The 24,257-nt window shown below is 44.0% G+C and overlaps 1 protein-coding gene and 1 non-coding gene across 2 annotated transcripts; one reads left to right on the top strand and one right to left on the bottom strand.

The window, feature by feature from the left end:
- The first annotated feature begins 2,520 nt into the window (after nucleotides 1-2,520).
- LOC120095716 (U6 spliceosomal RNA) lies at nucleotides 2,521-2,623 on the top strand. Its single transcript, XR_005491514.1, has one exon. It is a non-coding gene; the product is annotated as a U6 spliceosomal RNA (small nuclear RNA).
- Nucleotides 2,624-2,683: 60 nt separating this feature from the next.
- Stfa3 (stefin A3) lies at nucleotides 2,684-7,826 on the bottom strand. Its single transcript, NM_001105877.1, has 3 exons — nucleotides 7,728-7,826; nucleotides 4,109-4,210; nucleotides 2,684-2,885 (listed from the first exon to the last, which is right to left on the bottom strand). Exons 1-3 carry the CDS (start codon nucleotides 7,809-7,811, stop codon nucleotides 2,760-2,762), a joined length of 312 nt encoding a protein of 103 aa, NP_001099347.1. The 5' UTR covers nucleotides 7,812-7,826; the 3' UTR covers nucleotides 2,684-2,759.
- Nucleotides 7,827-24,257: the final 16,431 nt, after the last annotated feature.

The raw sequence follows: 24,257 nt of genomic DNA, 5'->3' as shown, positions 1-24,257 counted from the left end.
AGTTCCTGCTTCAAAAAAAAGTCTGTCAGATCTTCTGGGCCTGGTGGCTGAAGATGGATGCCCCACCAACTTAGAGGAGCCTTAGATGACTGTCCAAGTAGCCAGTTTCTGTCACTTTTACAGTTTTGCAAGCTGCTTACTCTGCACTTCCTCTTTACTCAGGTAAGTTTTATCCTTCCTGGGTCTCTAATGGGACTGAAGACTGGATAGTGATAGCTTTTCAGTTTTCTTTGTAATAAGATTCAAAAACGATAAATTTACAAATGAGGCATAAAGTTCATAAAGATAAAAAGTCGTAAAAATTATAAGGGATCTAAGGAAGTGTTTTAGGGTCTAAGAAGGTTGATAAAGGTCGTAATGCCTAAATGGTGACAAGAAAATGATTTATGATATATAAAAGGAATGAAATATTTCAGATAGATACTGAAATATTTTCTCCTAAGTTGCCAAATACAAATGGACTAAACACTGTGAAAACAATCCTTACCCTGATAGTTCTCATAGTTGTTCTTATTGTATATAGTTTACTCTTATTACAGACAAAGTCATTTCTTGAACTATAATGGGGAGAGACTGTGACCACCTGGAGGTACTGTATTTACCAGCTCATAAGAGAGTGCTTTCAATTGTTAATTGAACCAGTGCCTGGCTAGCAGGATATGTAATTGTTTATCATATTGTTACCCGCTCCAAAAAGAAAGGCAAGCTGCCCTGGGGAAGGCCAAATACCACCCCGCCCCCCAGGTCAACAAGTAGTGTAAGGAGTGTCACTTTTTTGTATTATAGAGGGCCGATGGCTTGGAGGTGAGACAGGAGAATGGACAGAGTATCTGGGTAGGCAGAGATGCAGACAAATGCATAGAAGACTAGACAGACACAGAAGGGAAATGGAAGGCAGACAGGACAGAGCTGGGATGTAGGCAGTGAGAACCACATGGATAGACACAATGGCGGAGAAGTTGGGTTAGGACAGCTGGGAGACTGCCCAGTCAAAGGCCATCTGTCTTACACTATATAGATTTCTACATGTTTTCATAGAACCTCAAGTAGGATCTCATGAAAGTCACTACTACAATAATAAATATATGTAGTTATAATTTTAAATATAGTAAGATTCTGAAAATGGGGACCAAGCAAAGTTATACATGTCTATAATCTTGTGTTCAGGGGCTGAACCAGGAGGATCATGACTTAGTGGCCAATTGGGGCTACATATTAAGTTGAAGACCAATCTGGGCTACACATAGCAGCCATCTGTCTCAAACAAGCATACAAACAATGAACCAAACATATTATAAAATATGTTACTTACACTTGTATTCATAGAATATGATACAATAGTGCTCCCCTAAGTATAAAAAGGTATAAAATGTTATTTTAATGAACTTTAAAATTGTACATAGATAAAAGGCAATTGGAAGTGATTAATGAAACAATTCCATACGTGTACATCCACAGATACATACATATGTAGTGTCTATAAATTCAGACAGAAGGAAGTAGTGGATGCTTAGCAGTGAAGGGTGAGGGGAGAGGAAGGAAGTTAGAGGACTGACAGCACTTCCTTGTGTGTGGAAAGGAAAATATTGTGAAATGGCAAGGTGAGGTTTGCACACACTTGTGAACGGAATCCTTGAACTATCTCAACAGCATGGTATTTATGACATATACATTGTTCAATAAAAGTATTCAATGGGCTATGACATTGGTCAGTGGGTAAGGGCATTTGTCACCAAGCCTAATTACCTCAGTTTGAGAGTTGTACCCCTGTGGTTGAAGGGACACTGATTTCCTCGAATCATTTTCTCACCACAAGTGGGCTACGGATGATGCGTGCACACACAGGCACGCATGCACGCGTGCGCGCGCGCACACACACACACACACACACACACACACACACACAATAAATGAAATAAGAATTTTAAAAGAAGACAGAATTAAATGGAATACACGATTCTGGACTGGATCTGTGTGTATAATAAATGGCATTACTGCAACAACTTGAGAACCTTGAGTGTTGCCTGGGGACTAGATGTCAATGTGCCACCAGTGTTCATTCCTGGTCTTGATCATTGGTTTTTGGTTTTGTATGAGGATGGCCTTATGGGTCGTGCACACTGCTATTTGCTCTAGTGAGCACCAGGAAGCCTTTGTTTGTGATGGAATATCACTGCAATTGACTGACGTTTGAGGGAAGCATGGCAGCGGGGGTGGGGTGGGGTAGGGTGGGGTGGGGAGGCAGCTTTTTTAAAATAAGTTATGATTGTTTCAAAACATGACTTGTAAAATACCAAATTCAATTTTGAAATAAGAAAGCAGAGAAGACCTGTTTGGTTCCAGGCAAATGAAGGCATCAAGGTGTGTGCTTCCCTGACAGCCATCAATGCACCTGCAGTGAGGATGGGCGATAAGATCCTTTACACAGTCATTGTACCCGAGTCATAGTTTTTATAAGGTTTCCAGTTGGAGCCATTTTTTTCTGTGTGTGAAGTATCAACTCTGAACCGTGAACACTGGGCCCCCTTTGACGGCATGTCTATTTAACATTGGAAGGATACAGAGGTTACCATGACCCTTGCCCAAGGATGATGTACAAATTCATGAAACACTCCACATTTAAAAGTAATTGTCTAGGAAGTAAGGTCAACACAATACTGAGTAATGAGGGAGGAAAACAGTTATTTGAAGAATGTTTCTTTATTGATGGCTGCATTTCTTTACAGTGAGAGGAATCAGGTCACTTTAGAATTTGCTGCTTAGAAGTCAGTCAGCTCATCATTCTTGGTTTTGTTAGTCTGGTAATCAAGAAGTTTCAAATCATCGTCTCCAGAAAGGCCTCTGAGGACTTTCATGTGAAGGAAACGACCATTCCCTACATCCACCTGAAAGACATAAAAGAAGAAAAAAGAAGGAAAGAAAGAAGAGGAGAGAGAAGGAAAGAAAAAAAAAGAAGCAGATTATTCACATGGATCTCCATGGTGTGACAGATATTCCTTCTTGTTAAGACTTCATGTGTCAAGCTCTCCTGAAACCACACTTCTGATCTGAGACAGCACCCATGAACTGAACTTACAATCAACACTCAAGTTAAGAGAAAGAGCAGCTAATAGTATGGCAGCAAACATATTTCTTAAATATATTTTTTTTGTCTTTTAGAAAAAAAATTTATTCAATTTATTTGTATTTCAGTGCATCATGTGAATGCAATGCCTGAAGGTGTCAGAAGAGGGCGTTAAATCCCCTCAAACTGGAGTCCGAGATGGCTGTGAGCTACCAAGTGGGGGCTGAGACCCAAACCCAGGTACTCTGCAAGAACAGCCACCAATCCATTTCTCCATCTAGATTCCGGTTTATTGTACTTTTCCCTAAAATCTTGGCACAATTACATCCCAGGGTTACATTTTATTTTCATGATATCAGAACCAGGAGCCTGTGGTTTTGGTGATTCTGTTTTCTGTCTTCTCGGTTGGGAGAAAAAAATGGCATATAGTTTGATAAGGGAAAAGAAACTCAGATTTGCTTTAGAAAACATGGACTATATGGTCTCCAAAATCTCTGCTGTGCTGCAAACTCCATTGTCAATGTCCATAGGCTGCCTCCTTTGTAATGTAAAAATAACAAAGTCTAAGGACCATCACGACAATGGTTTTTTTCAGCCTGGACCTGGGACCTAGATGATCAGGATAAGAATTGCCACTTTGTTCTTTAACAGAACAATTAAAGCTCTACAGTAGACATTATGCTCTGGTATCACTTTCTACCTTAAAGTTCAAGTGCTACTAACGAAAGCATGCCATCATATATGGCATTACGATGGGCATCATACAACATGTGTACACGTGCATGCATGTGCGTGTGCGTGTGCGTGTGCGTGTGCGTGTGTGTGTGTGTGTGTGTGTGTGTGTTCACACTGACTTCTTGCTGTAGGTCAGGAGAAAGCTTTGTGTATTCACAAGGTAAAACAAGGTAACTATCCTACCATCCAGTGGATTTGGGGGTCTTATATTTGCAAGTGTCTTAATTAAAGACCAGTGGTAGACATGAAGCTACAGTTGGGGAAACAGGAAACAATCACTTCAGTGCTTGAGAGAGGTTTGAGTCTAACCTTCATGAACAATATTTGTCCAGCGACGACTTGAGATTTATACTCGACGACCTTGAATTTTTCATATTTCTCATTGGTTTTCTCTTCAAGCTGTCGTTTGACCTAAGGAGGAGAAAGTAAGAGATGATGTTAGGGCTCAGTTTACCTGTGATACCAACCTGGGAACCTCATCCTGCTGAGAGTCCTCAGAAATGCTGATGACCCTGGGCTGGCAGCTCTAATCCCAGAATTTGGAAGACTGAGGCAAGAGAATATCATTCAAGAGCAGCTTGGGTTACATAGAAAGTTCCAGGATAGTTGGGGTTACCAATTGAATCCTGCCTCAAAAATCAAACACACACACACACACACACACACACACACACACACAGAGACAGACACACGACAGACACACACATACATACACACACTCACACACACACATAGACACACACACAGACAGACACACGACAGACACACACATACATACACACACACATACACACACACATAGACACACACACAGAGACAGACACACGACAGACACACACATACACACACGCACTCTCACACACAGACACACACAGAGACAGACTGACACACACACAGAGACAGACACAAACACACACAGGTAGTCACACAGAAACACACACACACACACATAGATACACACACAGAGACAGACACATGACAGACACATGACAGACACACACACATACACACACTCACACACACACATACACACACTCTCACAGACACATACAGAGACAGACTGACACACACACAGAGACAGACACAAACACAAACACACACAGGTAGTTACACAGAAACACACACACACACACACACACACACACACACACCCTTAAAACAGGAAAACAAAGCAAAAAAACAATATAGTCATGATTTGCAATGAAGGGCCCCAGTAAGTACATCTATATTTGATCAGTGTACGAAGTAAACCACACATAGTGGAGATTTTCTCTGGGCTCCTTCAGATCATTCTAGGGATACAGTAACCCTCTCTGGCCCAACACTGTGTGAGGACCCAACAGACCAGAATCTTGGAGAGATAGACTGAATTTCCTGACTTAACAAGGACTTTCCTTAGTATCTGCACCATGGTGTTCTCTGGAGAGAGAATGGTTGCTGTGATTGAGAAAACGCTTCCTAAAAACACAGGGTTTACTGCCTGCTTCTTTGCCTGCCAACACTTTAGTGGGTGTTGTCCCCTCCCGCTGTCTCCTGCAAGACAGGACAGATGAGTGACATCTGGGAGCTGAGCCACCACCCTGTACCTGCTCACCTGACAGTAAAGGGGTTGGCACCACTGCCTAATGTCCTTTTTGGTCTTAAACCTGTGATCATGGGACAGTGCTTAAATAAGTTTCATTTTATAATATTCCCTAGATATCATGATTTCCTTTGCACTGTTAAATTTGGGGGAGTAGGGGCCGTTTCTTTCAGTCCTTTATGTAGCTCCTGCAGTTTGTAACCGGATGCTGGACATCTAGGAGAGACTCAAGAAATGGCTCCATGAAATGGTTCACGTGTGGGTGGCTATGCATCTCTCATGGTGACTTAAACCTGAAACCCTGGCTTTTACAGAGAAGGTAAGGTTGCTCTCTTCCTTCCCTCTGATCCCTGCAGAGCTCCCAGTGTGCTGAGGGTGTGCACTGGGAAAGGACAGGTTAGTTTCTAATCTGGGTGACTTGAGCATCTTGAGTCTTGGGTCCATCATCTAAACGTAGGCTGGATTGCATCCTTGTCTGCCTGGGGGCTTTGAAGATCAACTGAGAGGTGGGACAGAAATCAAGGCTTTCAAAACAGCAAAGCTCCTTCCCAGGTGACGTGGCCCTGTTAATATCTGTGTCTCATTCTGATTCTCTGGAGCTGCAAGAAAACATTTCTAAATTCATTGTATTATTGAAGATGCAGTCCATAGATGGTGTCATTATTAAGATAAAACCTTCCAGTAGCTTCCTACCTTAAAATTTATATGATCAAAATACATTTTATGCATGTATAAAATCCCCAAGGAACTACTTAGAATAACATGTTCAAAAATTACCCTAGCCAGCAGGATGGACACACTCCTGTAGTTCAGGGTACTTGGGAGGCTAGAGGTAAAAGGATTAGTTGAACATGTGAGGGTTGAACCACTCTGAATAATAGCAAGACCCTGGTTTCAAAAGAAGAGTAAATAACCAGATGTTCAAATATTAAAAACCATGAAAATCTGCTGTAACATTTTATTTCAAATAACTCTATTTCTTTGTCTATCCTCTCACAGTGCTGATTATTGGAATATCTCAGGGGGCTTTTTATTTCAGTCATCATAAATATCAACTAGGACTCATCTGTATATATTCGTTTTTGAAATAAATTTTATGCAAGTTATGTTAGGCCTTTTAGCTCTTTCTTCTTCCAGGTGAAGTGGGGGACTTTCTTTGGCATCCTATTTTAAGGCCCCATCTCCCCCAAGCCTTCTAGGATGACGGATATATCAGGTCCCACAGGAAAGTAAAGTCGTGGGTAGGAGTGCCCACACTCCCATAGACCTTGGAAGAAATGAGGACACACAGGCCTGTCTAGCCCTCTTCAGTGAGACCCACATTTAATCTAAGTGACAGGTGCCTCACGTGCACATTTAAGGTTGAGAACACCAACTTGATGTGAGGATTCTAATGAAGATTTAAAGATTTAATTTTCCTCGAAGTAAAATGCTCCAAGATATTTCTTGAAATAAACCTATGAGTGAGAACTATTTAGCCTTAAATATTTAGCCACTGAATTTTAGGCCTCTGACCCCCTCTAGAATGTTCAGTGCCCTAGGTACGAAGGCTCCCATCTGTTCTACTCACATAGAATCTGATAGTGCCTAGCGTGGTGGCCCATGACTGTAATCCCTGCACGTGAGAAGTTGAGGCAGGAGGAGTGCCTTGAGTTTGAGGCTAGCCTGAGTCACCTGTAGGATAGACCATCTAGCAAGACCAAGTCTCAAAGGGACACAAAAAGAAGCAAAAAACAACCCAAATTTATCTTGTCCTCCAGGATGATTCGACTTTAGATAGGGAAACAACATGATGTAAGAAAATAAGGCAACAGATTCAAACCTACCTCCATAATTCGCATGCGTTTTTCCTTTGTAAAACACACAATACGATTCATCTTTCTATATAGATGGTAGTTAAGCAGCCTGTGTGAACTTGCTAGAAACTCTGAGTTCTATTTCGACTGTGATGGGTTGGTGGTCACCGCATCCTGGAGTCAGCTCAGGAATCCTGAACTGCCTATGTGCACTCACACATCAGCTTAAACTGTTGGGATTGGAAAATCCCGCCAGTAATTCGAGCTCCTGGGATCAGATATGTGCGGTGTAGAGACGATCCAGCATGCATTTACTGTCAGCCACTGGGGAAACTGAGGCTGCAGTTAAGAGCATGGCTTGGCCGACTTTACTCTTAGGATGTTAGAATTTCTCTGAAGGGCTTAATGTTTCACTTTCAGCTGTATCAGAGTCGGAACGAAACCCATATATGTTGGTTCCTGTGATTTCCCACACTGTTAATGCCATGCCAAATTATGAATCAAATTATGAAAGTTTCTTTTGAGGTCAAGTTTTTCCTAAAGTACTCACCTTGTCAGCAACCTCCTGGATTTCTGGTGTGGCGGGTTTGGCCTCCGACACGCCCCCTACTATTCCTGTGGTGCCTGGATCCATTGCTGGGCAGGATGCTGAGAAGGAATGATCCTGCAAGCACTGAGACTCAGGGTTTTAAAGGTATCTGTAAACTCCTCCTCTAACGTATTATCTCCACAGTATCTGAAGGAATGGGGAAGTGAGTGTGGCCTCAGGGAAGTGTTACTGCATCCCTGAGAGAAAATGCTGAGTGGAGTTGGGGGTTCATTGGGGGAATTGAGCAAACATGTGGGCCTAGGACTCAGGTGTGGTGAACATAGCTCCTCCCTGCACTCTCTGTGCCAATAATGATATCATGTTGTGTCATAGAGGAAGGACATGTATAACCTGAGTTTCTAAATATGTTAAACCTTGAAGAGTTCTTTAAACAGAATTCTCAATAATGTCACGACTGGTTGCTTAGGATCCACCCAACTTTATAAAGATAATAAAACTCTCTAAAGTGGAGTTTTTCTTGCATTTTCTAAAGTGTTCATCCACAAACACAAAGAATAAAATCACAAACACCTTTACCTCTGAAGCTGTTGTTTCTCTCTCTCTCTCTCTGTCTCTCTGCTCTCTCCCTGTCTCTCTCTCTTCTTCTTTTTTGTTTTTTTGTATTTTTTTTTTGAGACATGATTTCTCTGTGTAATAGCCACTGGCTGTCTTGAAATTCACCAGGTTGGCCTTGAAATCGCCAAGATCTGCCTGCCTCTGCTTCCCAAGTGCTGGATTTAAGACATGTACCACCATGTCCAGTGATTTTACATTTTTTAGAAGGGATTTCATATAGCCCAGGCCATCCTGGAATTCACTCTGTATCCAGGCTGTCCTCGAACTCACTATGTACCCTGAATTTCTGACTCTTTTGCCTCCAACTGCAAAGTGCTCGGATTATGGCGTGGTCTTAAATGTCTGATCCTTCTGCCTCTGCTTCCCAAGTAATGGGTTTACAGCTACTAGATAACTCACCGTGTAATGTCACAACCATGTAAAAGGTAAGGCTACTCTTTAGAAGAATTGCTGGGTGTCAAGAGGGGAGTACTAGAGACAACAGGGAGTAGGGCACAGCAAAAAGACAGAGGCTTGCTGCTCACCCATCTCTACCTACTGGATATATTCCACCAAAGTAAAAGGAGGTAGACAGGTTCAGTTCTGGGTGACAGAGACATAGATGTCTGTTATTTTATTGTGTTCTTCTGTATTTTAAACAATCCTAGAAATCACCATAGACATGAAATACACATTATCTATAAACAACTAAAATCCTTGTGACTAGGTGGCTGAGAATCTGTCTTTTAAAAAACCCTGCTAAATCAATTCTTTAGATGTTCAGATCCCTAAGCGCCTGGTAGTCTTTGTATAGCATCGGAATCTTAGGCTTCTGCTTTCAATCCTGTACATCAACTGACACAGCCTCACTGGGTCAGCTTTGTAATTTGCTGTGAGGTTTGACTTACAGAAAGGAAATACAGCCTTCCAAAATGAAGGAAAGAGGACTTGGCTTGAAAGGCCGCTGTGGAACGTTCTTAGTGATGTGCAGAGGGTTGTATCCAAGGCCTTTCTAACCAAATTATGTCAGGTTGACAGGATTAACCATCATGATGGTCAGCCAGAGTTCTAATAATCGATTTCCTTGGAGACAGAACTGTGCCTCTATGAAGAGACCCACAGGCGTTCCTTGAGATCCTCATGTAGCCCATCTTGATCCTGATGTCATGAATCTTTCCCTAAAATCCTTTTGACTCTGTCTCTCAAATTCTGGGATCACGTGCATGTGCGTCTGTGTCCAGTACTAACATCTGCCAACTATAAATGTCTTGTTCTTGTAACTCTCTTTGTTGGCGTGCAGGCTCACAAAATGACACACTGGAGATGTAGCTGAGTGGGGGAGCTCTCTGCCAACCTTGCTCAAGGCACTAGGTCAATCCCTTGTATCACAAAGAAAAAATATTCTTTGCCGAGTGAATCATAGAACCCTTCCCTTGAAGACAACCATATAACCTAGAAACATTGTTCAAAACTTCCCTGCCAAAGGCAAATCAAAACAGCCCTGAGATTTCACCTCACACCAGTGAGAATGGCTAAGATCAAAAACTCAGGTGACAGCAAATGCTGGCGAGGATGCAGAGAAAGAGGAACACTCCTCCATTGTTGGTGGGATTGCAGACTGGTACAACCATTCTGGAAATCAGTCTGGAGGATCCTCAGAAAATTGGACATTGAACTGACTGAGGATCCAGCCATACCTCTCTTGGGCATATACCCAAAAGATGCCCCAACATATAACAAAGACACGTGCTCCACTATGTTCATAGCAGCCTTATTTATAATAGCCAGAAGCTGGAAAGAACCCAGATGCCCTTCAACAGAGGAATGGATACAGAAAATGTGGTACATCTACACAATGGAATATTACTCAGCTATCAAAAACAATGACTTTATGAAATTCATAGGCAAATGGTTGGAACTGGAAAATATCATCCTGAGTGAGGTAACCCAATCACAGAAAAACACACATGGTATGCACTCATTGATAAGTGGCTATTAGCCCAAATGCTTGAATTACCCTAGATGCCTAGAACACATGAAACTCAAGACGGATGATCAAAATGTGAATGCTTCACTCCTTCTTTAAAAGGGGACTAAGAATACCCTTGGCAGGGAATAGAGAAGCAAAGATTAAAACAGAGACAGAAGGAACACCCATTCAGAGTCTGCCCCACATGTGGCCCATACATATACAGCCACCCAATTATACAAGATGGATGAGGCAAAGAAGTGCAGGCAGACAGGAGCCGGATGTAGATCTCTCCTGAGAGACACAGCCAGAATACAGCAAATACAGAGGCGAATGCCAGCAGCAAACCACTGAACTGAGAACAGGACCCCTGTTGAAGGAATCAGAGAAAGAACTGGAAAGCTTGAAGGGGCTCGAGACCCCATATGAACAACAATGCCAAGCAACCAGAGCTTCCAGGGACTAAGCCACTACCTAAAGACTATACATGGACTGACCCTGGACTCTGACCTCACAGGTAGCAATGAATATCCTAGTAAGATCACCAGTGTAAGGGGGAAGCCCTGGGTCCTGCTAAGACTGAACCCCCAGTGAACGTGATTGTAGGGGGGAGGGCGGCAATGGCGGGGAGGATGGGGAGGGGAACACCCATAAAGAAGGGGAGGGGGAGGGGTTAGGGGGATGTTTGCCCGTAAACCGGGAAAGGGAATAACATTCGAAATGTAAATAAGAAATACTCAAGTTAATAAAAAAAAAGAAAGTTATTAGAAAAAATGATACAGAGTACATGTCCAAACCAACAAAAAAAAATTTTAACTTGTACAAAATAAAACATATGCAAAGAACTTTAGGTTAAAAATAGATAGAAGGTCATTTACTTTTCCTCAAAAATATGGGGGGATAGATCTTGGTGGTGATAGCTTAGAACAGGGGGGAAAAAAACCTTCCCTGCCCTTTCTTGTAGGTCTTCACCCTCAGCAGGTTGTTTAACCAGCCTTGCCTGGTAGGAGGCCACACAATCTTCATTCTGGGAGGGGTTCTGCTCAGTACCATTGAGATGGACCTCCTCCCAGAACAGACCAGGCTTGCTGGTTCTCCTACCCAGGCTTTCACCAGTAGGCCATAAGCCTACCTGCCCAGTCACATCTGTAGTAAGCTTTTGGTCAAATAAAAACATTAATGATGGACAGCTGTTCTTGGGTATTTGGCACTCCATTTCCAAAGTATCCTGTGTCGTTTAAAACTTTGATTGCACAAGCCTGCTCCACATTTTATTTCCCTGTGCTGTCTGTTGTCGTAGGAGTGTGAACCTTAGAAGAGAATGGATCTTACCCTCTTGCGTGCCCTTACACGGCGTTCATTTTAATGATTACTTTGAACTGAGTCAAAAGTTTGAAATATGCTTCTTTGACACACCTTTCTTTTTAAAAAAAACTTTTTTTTTTTTTTGAGACAGGGTTTCACCGAGAAGTCCTGGCTGGTGTTGAACTCACTATTTAGATCAGTCAGGTGTAGAATTCACAGATCTCCACATGCCTCTGCTTCTCATGTGTTGAGTTAAAGGTAAGCACCACCACACCTGGCTGACAATCACAGAATGACAACAGCATCTATTTCTCCTTAGTTTGCCATCCAATAATGACAAGGAGTGCAGGAAAAGCCAAGGCATGGTTCTTCCAGGGAACGGAAAAGGAAAGGGAGGTGTGTGAGAATAATGGAATATCGAAGATGAATCTCACTGAGGAACGAGAAGGAGGACTATGCCACACTGTCTTCTGAATGTGACAAGGCCACCGTACACAAGAACTCACTGCAGCTGTGATCACCTCCCAAGATCAAGCCAACAGAACAGTCAGCCTCCTGCAGCCAGTGCTAATTGAAAAGGGCATCACAGCAGGAAGAGATTGTTTGGGGAATAAAGCAGGGGGAGTGGGAGAGGAGAGTTGGAGGAATATATATAATCAACATTACAGAGAGAGAGAGAGACAGAGAGACAGAGAGACAGAGAGACAGAGAGACAGAGAGAGAGACACAGAGAGAGACACAGAGAGAGAGAGAGAGACAGAGAGAGACAGAGAGAGAGACCACAGTGGGGTAAGGCAAGAGGCCAGATTTTACAGTCACAAAACGTGTGACTTGGTTTTGCGGCCATTAACATCTGGGCCAGAAGCCATGGCTTTGGTTCAGTTTGGTTCAGAAGTGGTTTTAGAGTATGTTCATAGCTGTAGTCTTGGCGTCCCCTTGTACGTTAACTGGCTCACTATTTGGGTTAGCTTTAATATCGTTTTGTGATCTAGAAATTCTAGAAATCTAGAAAATTCTGGGTGAGGCCAGCATCAATTCTCACGAGACACGTCAGGCTCCTCTCCATTCAGACTGTGCACCTGACACTGCAAAGACGCTCCATCTCGGGCTCTTATCTATCACGTCAGCAGAAATGCTAACAGTGAATTCCTCCCACCTCCCAGTGGTTCCTATGGTAACATGCTTCTCCTCCTCCTCCTCTTCCTCCTCCTCTTCCTCCCCCTCCTCCCCCTCCTCCTCCTCCTCCTTCGCCCCCTCCTCCTCCCCCTCTTCCTCCTCTTCCCCCTCCTCCTCCTCTTCCTCCTTTTTTCTTCTTCTTTGGAGACAGGATTTCTCCGCTCTCCCTTTGGAACGGGCTCTAGGCCTGCCCAACAGAACTCCCATCTCATGTGGGAAGTGAGAACTGAGCTATCTCTAACCCTGTTCGGGAAAGAAGATGGTGATGGAGAACAGGCAGCGACGGGCTCTGCCCTGAGTCACTTCAGTTGGAGCGTCTCTTACCGGCCTTATAAACTGAAGTTCCTTTTAAAAATTAGCTGAGGCGTTCGTTGTTTCCTCTTTAGTTCTTTTAAAACAAAGCTAATGATTTAAACGGAGCCCATCTTTTTCCACATTGAGAAAGACACTGAGGTCTAGAGAGACAGTGTCTTGCCCAAGGTCACATGTAGCCAGTAGCAGAACTGGCAGAGTATAGGGTCAGCTGACCCTGTGAATCCTCATCCCATCCCATCTTCTCTAGCCTGTTCAGTAGGTGGTTGACAATGAATTGAGGAAGGTTCAGCCCTCTGTGTTCAGTGTGAGGCCACCTAAAACCAAGGTATTCTGAGTGGGCAAGCAAGGTTTGCTTCCAGGTTTGTATTGAACTTGGCACTTCCCTCAGGAATGCTGGAGACAGCCACGGCATCCCAGCGAAACCCTCTGACGTTACAGACATCTGTTTTGCACAGGGAAAGGACATCAGGTAGTGAACACATCACGCCTTGCTTTGCCTTCTACACCCAGGTGGACCTCACAGTTCAGAGAGGAAGATGAAGGCATGGAAAGTGTCCACCATCCCAGTGTGAGAAATGGCTTGGGGGAAAAAAAAACCCTTGTCAGGAAGAAATGTCTGAGTGAGGCTGGGAGGTCAACAATTTAGTTTCCACTTCAAAACACCATCTTGAACTTACTTAATTTTTTTTTAAAAAGGACAGTTATTTTATTGAGCTGGAATTGACTTACCATAAAATGTTCATCTTGGTAACTTTGACATTTTGATATATGCTTGTATATTCTGAAGTTTGCTAAAGGTGTGTACATTTGCTGTTAAACGCAACTGTTTATTATTACTGTGTATGAGGAAGGGGTGTGCATGCAGATGAGGTCAGAGGACAACTTTGGGGAGCCAATTCTCTCCTTCCATTGTGGGATCCAAGATCAAACATGAGTTGTCCAGTGTTCTTGGTCAGTGGACTGAGCCATCACACCGTTCCCCATGTACTTTCTTCCAATGTTCTTGTTTTTGTTGTTGTTGTTGTTGTTGTTGTTTTTGTTTTGTTTTGTTTTTGTTTGTTTGTTTGTTTTCTAGAGCTGAGGACCGAACCCAGGGCCTTGCACTTGCTGGGCAAGCGCTCTACCACTTCCCCATGTACTTTTAAAAGTCCCCCTCTTGCATCTCCACAGTTCCAGTCCCCAAGCAGTCAGCAGTCACTGTCATTCTGTCCATCTCACTCAAAGGGACTTACATGTGTATCCTCCGACGGAGCGAGCCTTCTCTTATGGTTTTGAGGTTCACTCGTGTACTAACACCTCATCCTTTACTCCTGTAATATTTTACGAAGTGGATATGCCTCAGTTGACCTGCCAAGGGACATGAAGGTTGTTTTCACGGAAAATATCGCCACTCTAAGTACTTATGGTACTTGATACTCTAGTCTTATTTCTTATGTGAATACCTAGGAGTAGGAAGGCCATAGCGTATGGCGGGCCCGTGATATTTATTTTTCAGTTACTGTATGAAATACCGGGTTCCATCGTGCCAGTTTCGTATACCTAGTAATTGTACATTGTTCTCATTCATCCCTGCGTGTTTACAGTTTCAGTTACTTAAATCTTATTTTCCAATAGTCCTACTGACTTTACTTTCTCACCAAGGCTCGAGAGTTGTAATCTCTCTCTCTCTCTCTCTCTCTCTCTCTCTCTCTCTCTCTCTCTCTTTCTCCATCTTGGCTAATGAAAACGCACTAACAGAAAAGGGGACAGACAGAAGCTCAAGGTTTTTAATTCTGTCCCTCTAACAAGTTACCCATATGCTCCATGACAGCGTCTTTTCTTTGGAAAGGTTTTATTTTTTTAATTCTGTAAATGCAGCACAACAACTTTTTACACAGTGTTTGCAAGGTACAAGGTGTTGTAAGTACGGGAGAAGCTCTTACAAGAGAATGTGCATAGCTTATGTGCAGATACTTATGTGCATAACTTATGTGCCGGTTAGTCTAAATGTGTGCACGGTTGTAGTCCTAGAAGCCGCCCCTTGCTGACCTGAGGGACCAGTTGTACTGTTGGAAAATTCTGGATATGAGTTCTTTCTGTCTCTCTGTGTGACCCTGTCTCTATCTTGCTTTCTGTTTCTAGATTTTGAATATTCCCAAAAGACTCACTTATGAAAACATTTTGCCAGATTCTCATTCCACTCCCCCTCCCCACTCAGTGTGATTTTGAATGTCCCCCAAAGGCCACTTGTTAAAGGCCTGGCCCAGTGTGTGGCACAACTGGAAGGGGTGGCAACATAGGGGTTGGAGCCCAGTGAGAGGAAGTTGAGTGTGAAGAGTTGTGCTTGTCCTTCCTGGCCCCCATGAACTAACCACTCCCGCATTGACCCACTGTACAGCCACTGACGCAGGCAATAGGATCAAGTGATCACGTCCCGGAATAATCTTTTCCTCCCTTTAACTTGATTTTCTCAGATATTTTGTCACGGTGCCAAAAAGCTGAGTACCGATATATGTGACCGATATGTCCCCTCTGGCCACAGCTTACCTTCCTACTCTTGTAATGGGTGCTTTGGATGAGCAGGGATTTCTAATCCTAATGAAGTCCATTTCCGTCCCTTCATGGTTGTTGTCTATGCCATGTTTTAAAAGTATTTGATTTCCACAAAGTTCAAGAACAAATCATCCTACGGTTTCTTCTGCTTGCTTCCTGGGCTTCAGCCTTTACATTAAAGGTATAGCTCAACTGAATTTGTTTTCATGTGTATATAGTATGGTGCAGATAGGAGTGCAGAATTTTTCTTTAGTCTTTCTTTACAGACAGCTGACGCTCCAGCGTTACGTACTGGAAAGGAAAGAACCACAGACATGAACCCTTTTTTGCATTGCGTTTCACCAACGCCTCCCTTGAGAACAGACTGGTGGGTCTATGACGTGGGTGGTACCCTCCTCCCTATTCACCTTCCGGAACCTGAGGACCCCCAGAAGAGAAAAAGAAAACAACTTTCCAGAAAGTCTCTAGATCCGGAGTGATCTGGAGTAAGGCAAGTGGGAGGAGAGCCCTCCGCTTGGCCCCAGGCTTCTCACCAGGGTAGATTTTGGGGCTGCCAGGACAAAACTGCGAGGCTTGATTTCCCCACTTCCGTGGGAGTGTTGGTGCTCACCTGCTTTCCCGACCCAGCCCAGCTGCTAGACTGTGGTGGAGGGGAGAACCCACCACACACCCTCAACATCAGATACAGGTGGGGAAAAAACCCTCCGGGATTTGGGTGACTTGGCTTGGGTAAGTGCTGAGGGATGCAGAAATGTAGAGGCACCCTGTGTGATTTGATAACTGAGCCCTAGGCATCGGCAACTCTCAGCACGTAGGCAACCGCTGCTTCTTTTCGCACGTACGGAGAGCCAGTATTTTCTCCATTCGAAAACTTGTTAAACCACAAGCATCACTCTTCCTACGTGTCTCCAGGCATCCAGCCCTACCCATTCCCAAAGTCTGAGATTGGCAAGGATGATGACTTGCTGTACAGGAAAAGGAAGGAGATTTATAATATGGAGAAAACAGGGTTGGGTTAATTAATTCTACAGAAGAGTTGAAAATCTAAAAGGTGAAATTATTTCACGTATTTATATTAAAATGTCTCTAGACTATGCTCAGTTTAGAGACTGATATTTGCTGAAGACACCCCCCCCCACACACACACACAATAAAGTATGGATGGAATTTATAGCTCCATAACTAGCATCACGACATTTTTTGCACTTAGAATTTCCTTGAAAAAAATTTTTTTTCTCCTGACTTCTTTTTTTTTTTTCTTTTCTTTTTATCGGAGCTGGGGACCGAATCCAGGGCCTTGCGCTTCCTAGGCAAGCGCTCTACCACTGAGCTAAATCCCCAACCCCTTTTCCTGACTTCTTTGGCCACCAAAAATTCCTGAAACTGTAAGAAAACTTCTCTTGTATTGCAAGAAGTAACAAAGATTCTAGGCAAGGTGAGGCACAAATCTTCTACAGAGGGTTCCGGCTTTTTCTTGGGACTCATCACCTGTGACGGGTGAGAGGCGAGACTCAAAGGAGCTCCATGGAAGGCTGGGTTAGCAAACCTAAAGCTTGGGCAGGAGAGACGGCTTGGCAGGTGAAAGCCCTGACTGCTCTTCTCTCTAGAAGAGACAATTCCTGAGTTCAATTCCCAGCCACCACATGGTGGCTCACAACCATCTGTAATCGGATCCAATGCCCTCTTCTGTTGTGTCTGACTGAAGACAGCAACATTGTACTTATATATAATAAAATAAATAATTCTTAAATAAACAAAGCAAACAAAAAGACCAAAGAGGTTCAGAGTTTGCAAGGGTTAGCACTGAGGCAAGAAGGGCCTAGAATGTGCTAGGCTCTGAACTGGCTACCAAAACTAAGGAGCTTGTAGATGAGGCAGCCAAAGTCAATAAATCTATGATTCTGCCTGCAGGTATGCCATTTGCATTATGGTGTCAAGCATTTTGTTTTTTAAGTACATATTCTTACATGTATTTGTTGTTCTTGTACATACATGCGTGTGGCACAGTGTGTGTGTGTATGAGTGGTATGATATGTGTGTGTGGTATGAGATGTGTTTGTATGTGTGCGGTGTGGTGTGTGTGTGTGTGTGTGTATGTGTGGTGTGTGCATATGTGTGTGGTGTGTGTGGTGTGTGTGTATGTGTGTGTGTGGTATGTGTGTATGTGTCCGTGTGTGGTGTGGTGTGTGTGTGTGTGTGTGGTATGTAGTATGGTGTGTGTGTGTGTGTGTGTGTGTGTGTGTGTGTGTGTGTGTGTGTAGGTCAAAGGATAATTCCTGGGAATTGGTTCTTTCTTTCCACCATGTGGGTTCAGTGATTGAACTCAGGTCCTCTGGCTTGGTTGCAGGTGAGTCCTCTCATCATCTAAACCCTTTCCAATCATCAAATTTCCAGCAACTCCTACCTTTTCTTAATTCAGAGTGCAAAAATGGTAAAAATCAAACTGGAGCCACTTTGGTTAAATCCTAAACAGATAAATAAGTAATGGAATCTGGGAGGCGCTGGAAGAAGGAATCTAAGCTTACAATTCCATGAGCTAGAACCATAACCTTGTACAGAGGCTCCCACAAAGCTTCCTTCTATAAGGAGTATCTATTAACTGCCCTTCAGACCCTTGGACTGTGTTCTGGCTGGTCTTATGTCAACCTGACACGCAAACTAGAGTTATCTGAAAGGAGGGAACCTCAATCGAGAAAATGTCTCCATAAATCTGGCTGTAAGGCATTTTCTTAAGTAGTGATTGATAAGTAGGGTCATTGTGGCTGGGGTCATCCCTGGGCTGGTGGTCCTGGGTTCTAGATGAAAGCAGGCTGAACAAGCCAGGTGAAGCAAGCCGGTAAGTAACATCCCTCCATGGCCTCTGCATCAGCTCCTGTCTCCAGGATCCTGCTCTATGTTTGAATTCCTGTCCTGACTTTCTTCAGTGATAGACAGTGATGTGGACGTGTAAACTGAATAAACCCTTTCTACCCCAACTTGCTCTTTCAGCCATGCTGTTTCATTAAAAACCCTAAGACAGACTGACACCGTCCAGGTGATTGATTCTCATAGCCAAGAATTATCATTTCAAAATAACTTGTGCAATCCTGTCTTTTAAAAAACTCCCTCTTGCCTCCACTTTGAATACGTGGGGTTTACTCTCTGGCCTGGTCTGTCCACTGCCGTACTCCACCCTTAGCAATCATCAGATAATCTCCCTGTTTGTGACTTAGGTTGATGTGAGTGGAATAGAAATTATCTTCTTTCTCCTTTTCCATGGGGCGGTGTGGCCAGTATTTCCAATGATCCCAGTGATTGCTGAAGGCATCCCAAGTAATCCCCAGAAGCGTCTATGAGGTAGGGATCACTCGGACTTTGGCAGCAGCCTGACCTATGAGTTGAGTTGTGCTTTGGCCAGTGGATGAGGAAAGGAAGTGAGCTAATCCATAATTCATCAAGTGCCCTGGCATACTGAAGTCGACTTAGCTATTTTTTATGACTCGCTGGAAATGCCAGGGTGGAGTGGAGTTATGTAACCAATATTGCTGGATCCATCGCTGGAAGAAAATTGTAAATCTTCCAGATGTAGGCACTTCCCACAATAACCACGTCAGTTTATACCTCGGGGAAAACGGGCCTAAAGATTCATACATGAATATAGAGAAGACAGTCTCAAAAGGCTTCTTACGTTTTAAAGTATTTTGTTTTGTGTATGTGTGTGCATGTGTGCCACCAAGCGCACACGGAGGTCAGAGGACAACTACAGAAGCCAGTTCTCTCCTCCCAGTGTGCGGTTCCCAGGGATCGAACTCAGTTCACCACACTTTCGGGCAAATACCCTATACCCGCTGAGCCATCTCACCAGCCCAAAGGTTTCTCGATAAATGTCAATGAGTTTGGGTTCAGATGGTTCCTGGGTGGGGACTACCTGCATTAGAGTGAGGGGAGATGCTGCCGCAAGGCAGAGGACGCCTAAGGTGCTATGCTATGGTCTTCAGAGTGTGTATTCCAAACATGCGGCCTTGTGATTCTCCCGTGCATTAGTCTTTGAAACACAGCAACTCACAGTTTGGTAGCCTAAGCCTATGGTGGTAGGTGGAGGGTGTGTCTGTGTGTGTAATAGACTAGTAATAGCAATAGTAATAGTAATAGTAATAGTAATATAGTAATATAGTAATATAGTAATATAGTAATAGTAATAGTAATAGACTAGGAATGGTCTATTACTACACAGACACAGTTCCTAAAAAGAGAAAACACAGGGAAGTGGCCCAAGGGATGAGCTAAAACAGATGTTGGCAGTGTGTGCGGGTTATGCCAAGAGGACATAGGCAGTTCTGGGTTCGTGTCATGGGCTAGTCAGTCCTTCCAGTGTTTGTCCTAGCCCAGTGCCATGGGACCAGTTCCAAGTGAGCATTCTGTGCCTACACAGGTAGACGTCTGCAATCAACAGGGCGTAAATTAGATGTAAGGATCGCCATGCTGTCATCCAGAAGCTAATCTATTTCTATGAGTGTGTGCAATGGGGTGTGTCAGTTAAAAATAAAATAAAATAATTCAAACAGCCAATCTACTCAATACAGTTCCATAACCCATGACTGTCCTTACCTTCTGGGACCTTTCTAATCGCTTTTTGACCTTTTTGCTAAGATCAAGTATAGGTCCATGTCATTTCCATCCTAATTCCTTGAATGGTCCTTTCCTCTTACCCTGACCCAGGCACCGGGAAGAGTTAAATATTCAAGCTTCTCTCTTCTTGTACTCATACTGCATCCTTAGAGAGAGTGGGCAATCTTCGCCTCGCCCTCACAGCGGATGGAAGCTTGCACAACGTTTCTGTGGAAAGCCTAGAAACTTCCAACTTCTAAGCGGTTGCACAGATACCCCGGGGCAGGGTTGTCAGGAACCGCTCAAACTCACTCTGGTTTCACAAGGTCTTTCCACTTCACCGGTCTCCTCTCCCTGCTGCTTTCTTCATCAAAGCATTCGCCACTCCCTACTCATCCTTACTCACACCTCCTGGCTGCATCCCATTTGTCGGACTCCCCCTAAAACCCACACTTTCTCATAGACCTAAAAACAGCTACCCATCAAATGCATTTTAAATTCTGAGAATACGGTTCAAGGACTCAAGGGTCATTTTTGTTTTGAAACCAATGATCCCTCAGAAATCCTTCCTGGCTCACGTAATACCTCTGCCTTGGTTCCACCTTTTCCTCCAACACCTCACCCCCACCACAGCATCTCCCCAGCCCCACCCCCTCTCTAAGGATAGCATCTTTCCTCTTCCATCAATTTACATCCCATTCTGCTTGCTTTCCAATCCAACACTTCCCATACATTCTCTGGTTTCCCTAAATCTTGGCTCACACTATGCGTGACCTATTACCTCATTCATACCCTGTAATTTTCTGTCTATCACCTGCGTCTCCTCTCTAGGAACTGACTATAATTCTCTCATGAAGAATTCTGTCTGGACTCTTACTCCAGCCAACTTCCTAGACTATCAACATCGCAGTTGCTTAACAAACATATGGGCAAGTTCACAGATCCACCACCGTCTTATGGGAGAAGTTGGCCCACGTGCATATTTGGAGCTCTCGAAGGCTACTGGATAAACATGTTTTAGTCAAGTTTTCCATTTTGCGGTTGAGAAAAAACTAGAATCAGAGTTCATAAAACTTGTTAGTTGGAGATGCAGCTGCCAGTTAATTCCTTAACCAGTTACTGTCTGAGACGGAATCTTGTTACGTAGCTATAGCTGGCTTGGTACTCATTATGCAGCCCAAGCTGAACTTGAAACAATCCTCCTGCCTCAGTGTCAAATGCTGAGATTATAGTCATGTGTTGTCTGTTCTTGTAAGTGGAAGTTTGGTTGTCTGTGTGCTAATGATGTGCCTCTTTGTGTGTTTTGTGTGTGTGTGTGTGTGTGTGTGTGTGTGTGTGTGTGTGTGTGTCCCTGCAGGTCTCCAGGCAGGGGGAAGAACCTTGCAAAGAGATAGGAATGAGAACCGAGTGCAGGCTGACTTGGTCAATCTGGATCAGACTTCAGGGCGTCTAATGCCATTGTCGACGCATTTAAAACACAGTACAACACGGGAAAAGGTTTCTAGGCAACAAGCCAATCCGTCCAATTCTGAGTGCACAATAAAGCTTAAGGTGCTATTACATAGAAACTCTTATGAGACCATGATGGTGAGTTCTATAGCTGAAAGGTCTAGAATCCAGTGTGGTCTCTGATCCACAGTATAGAGGTCAACAGGTCATAGAGTACATGCGACATCTTCACTAAGGATGGGTAATGGCCTAGGGAGGAGAAAGTCTGGAAAAATAATTCTGGGGGATTTGGGTGAGGTCTGCCTCTATAGCAAAGGTAGGAGAGGTCTGCTTCCACAGATAGCTTAAGACTACCAGGTCTTAAGCAAAATCCACTCCCAGCTTTTTGGACAGAAACAGGAATTTTATCTCCTTCACTTTGGAGAGACCCTGTGTCTTTAACATTCCTGGTTCCCTGGGGGCTCTGTGGGCTCGAGGATATTTGTGTCTCCAATATCTGTGTACAAGTTCTCACTTTAAGATAGGGGTTTGGCAATTTGGTTCAAGTAAATACCCTCAGAAGATTATTGCGATCAAAAATAGTTTTCAAACATGGAGCCTAAGTTTGTGAGATTTTAAAAAAATTATGGATATTTAATTATTTTTCAGTAAAAACAGGTGAGAGGGGGTAAGAAGGCTTGTGTTGGATGGGTGTACGTTTATTTCCATTGTCAAAGGAAAGGCTTGCCGGAGGGTGGCTAGCACTGTAGTCAAAGGCATGAGTTCAAGACAGGAACAGCTGAGTTCATGGCTCTGTGCAACTTTGCAACCCTTAGGAAGCATCTTTACCTTCTGATCATACATTTCTATGTCTATAAAATAGAGAAAAACAGGGTGTAAGAAATATGTGGATTTATGTAGAGTAGCGAGGAGTTTGGTGCATACCATTCATACAGGCACCACTACATATGTGGAAAGTAACATGTTTTTATTTCCATATATGGCTTTGTCTTGACATTGATGGATTTTCATATAGCCCAGGTTGGCATCAGACTTGCTAAGTAGCTGATGCTGGCTTTGAACTCCTGATCTTCTCGGCATTTATGCCTCGAGGGTTAGGATCACAGGCGTGCACGGCCAGGCCTGGCTTTCTTTAGGACATCTTCAAAGAACAGCGATTCTTGCATCCTGCATGTTCATTGCCTCTTGAGAGGCCTGGAGTGCAAGGAGAAATGAAGGGAGTAAAGCAGGACAGCCTTGGTGCTTTTTGAGGTCAATTTTTGATTGTTTTTAAATATTTGAAGTACATGATATAAAATGTAGCGGGAGCAGGCCGAACTCCTAGCTTTTTTCTCCCTTCCTTCCCCAATTGTAAGATGTGGTCCGTAGAAATGGTGCTCTGTGGATAACGTTGAGCGCTCGCTCTGTGGCAAGGCCTGTTTTTCCTCTGAGCGTCTGGTCCTTTTCCTGTTGTGGTCCATGCCTTGGTCCTTGGCAGGCACATGCTATCCTGCACCCTTTGCTCCTTTCCTGTTACACGGATTCCGCCCCGTCTCTCTCCCTTGAAGGGCAGCGGTACACCGGCTACCATCGCCCCCACCCCTACCCTACCCCTACCCCCAGCCCCCCACCTCACCCCCACCCTACCCCAGGCACATGCCACATTTCTCCTCATCCACTCTCTTTAGTGCATTCTTCTTACAACCCCCAAGGGTTACCTTTTTAAATGCAATTCTGGGGACTGGCAAGATACTGCTGTTGGTAGAACATTTGCCTGGCGTGAATGAAGCCCAGGGTTTGTTCCCTAACACTGTAGTAAATACATAAGAGAAAGCAAATCTTGTCATATCGTTTTCTAAACTAACAGTCTTCGATAGGCTTCCATTACTCTTAAGATGAGATTCTCATCTTTTTTGCGACAAGGTCACACTTTAGCTTGGGGACTCGCTGAGCAACCTGGACTGGACTCATAGTCAAGACGATTCTCCTAGCAAATTGTGCCCCTCCTGCCCCCCGAAGAATAAAATCACTCACAAACAAAAACACTGTGCAGCTAATTTAAGGAGACTAAATAAACACTGGCTAACCCTAAACTCCACACATTTCTAAACTACCCAGCGAGAACAGGCTCTTCCCTGGGCACTGATAGACAGCTGCTAATAAGAGATTTCCTGAGGATTCTCATGTATTCGGTTATGATTTTATGATAAACTAACCTGGCTGTCAGAGCCAATTTCCCTATGAGGTTACTCCATTTCTGAGTCTGTACCGATTCAGCAGTTCATTAAAACCCTCCAAGAGCCTAACAGCACCCCAGTTCTGGACACACTCCAGAAACGCTTTGATCTCAAGAAAGGCAGGGCTGTCAGCGGGCCTCTCCACCAGCTGGGCTCCCTATGTCTCCTGGGAAGTGGTGTCCAGCTTTGTGGGCTTCCCTGAAGCCCCTAGCGATGGTGTGACCCAGGGTGTGCCCCTCCTTGGAGTTCATAGCCATACGGGTGACTGCCTGCTGGGGCATAGCAGCAGGCAAGCAGCAGGCAAGCAGCAGGCAAGCTAAGAGCAGGTGCTGCATCAGTGGCTGAGCTGCTGGCACTGGCCTGGGAACGGATCTCATCTAATGGTCC

Source organism: Rattus norvegicus, chromosome 11 (genome assembly GCF_036323735.1).
Source record: "Rattus norvegicus strain BN/NHsdMcwi chromosome 11, GRCr8, whole genome shotgun sequence".
Classification (NCBI taxonomy): domain Eukaryota; kingdom Metazoa; phylum Chordata; class Mammalia; order Rodentia; family Muridae; genus Rattus; species Rattus norvegicus.
This window is presented reverse-complemented; position numbering and strand designations above follow the sequence as displayed.

Bases quoted from the DNA above. Each gene is read 5' to 3' on its own strand.
- Stfa3 (NM_001105877.1), bottom strand. From the start codon at position 7,811: ATGGATCCAGGCACCACAGGAATAGTAGGGGGCGTGTCGGAGGCCAAA. The intron at 4,211-7,727 runs GTGAGTACTTTA...TCTCCTCCTTAG, and splicing joins TCCAGGAGGTTGCTGACAAG to GTCAAACGACAGCTTGAAGA. The intron at 2,886-4,108 runs GTTAGACTCAAA...TATGTCTTTCAG, and splicing joins GACAAATATTGTTCATGAAG to GTGGATGTAGGGAATGGTCG.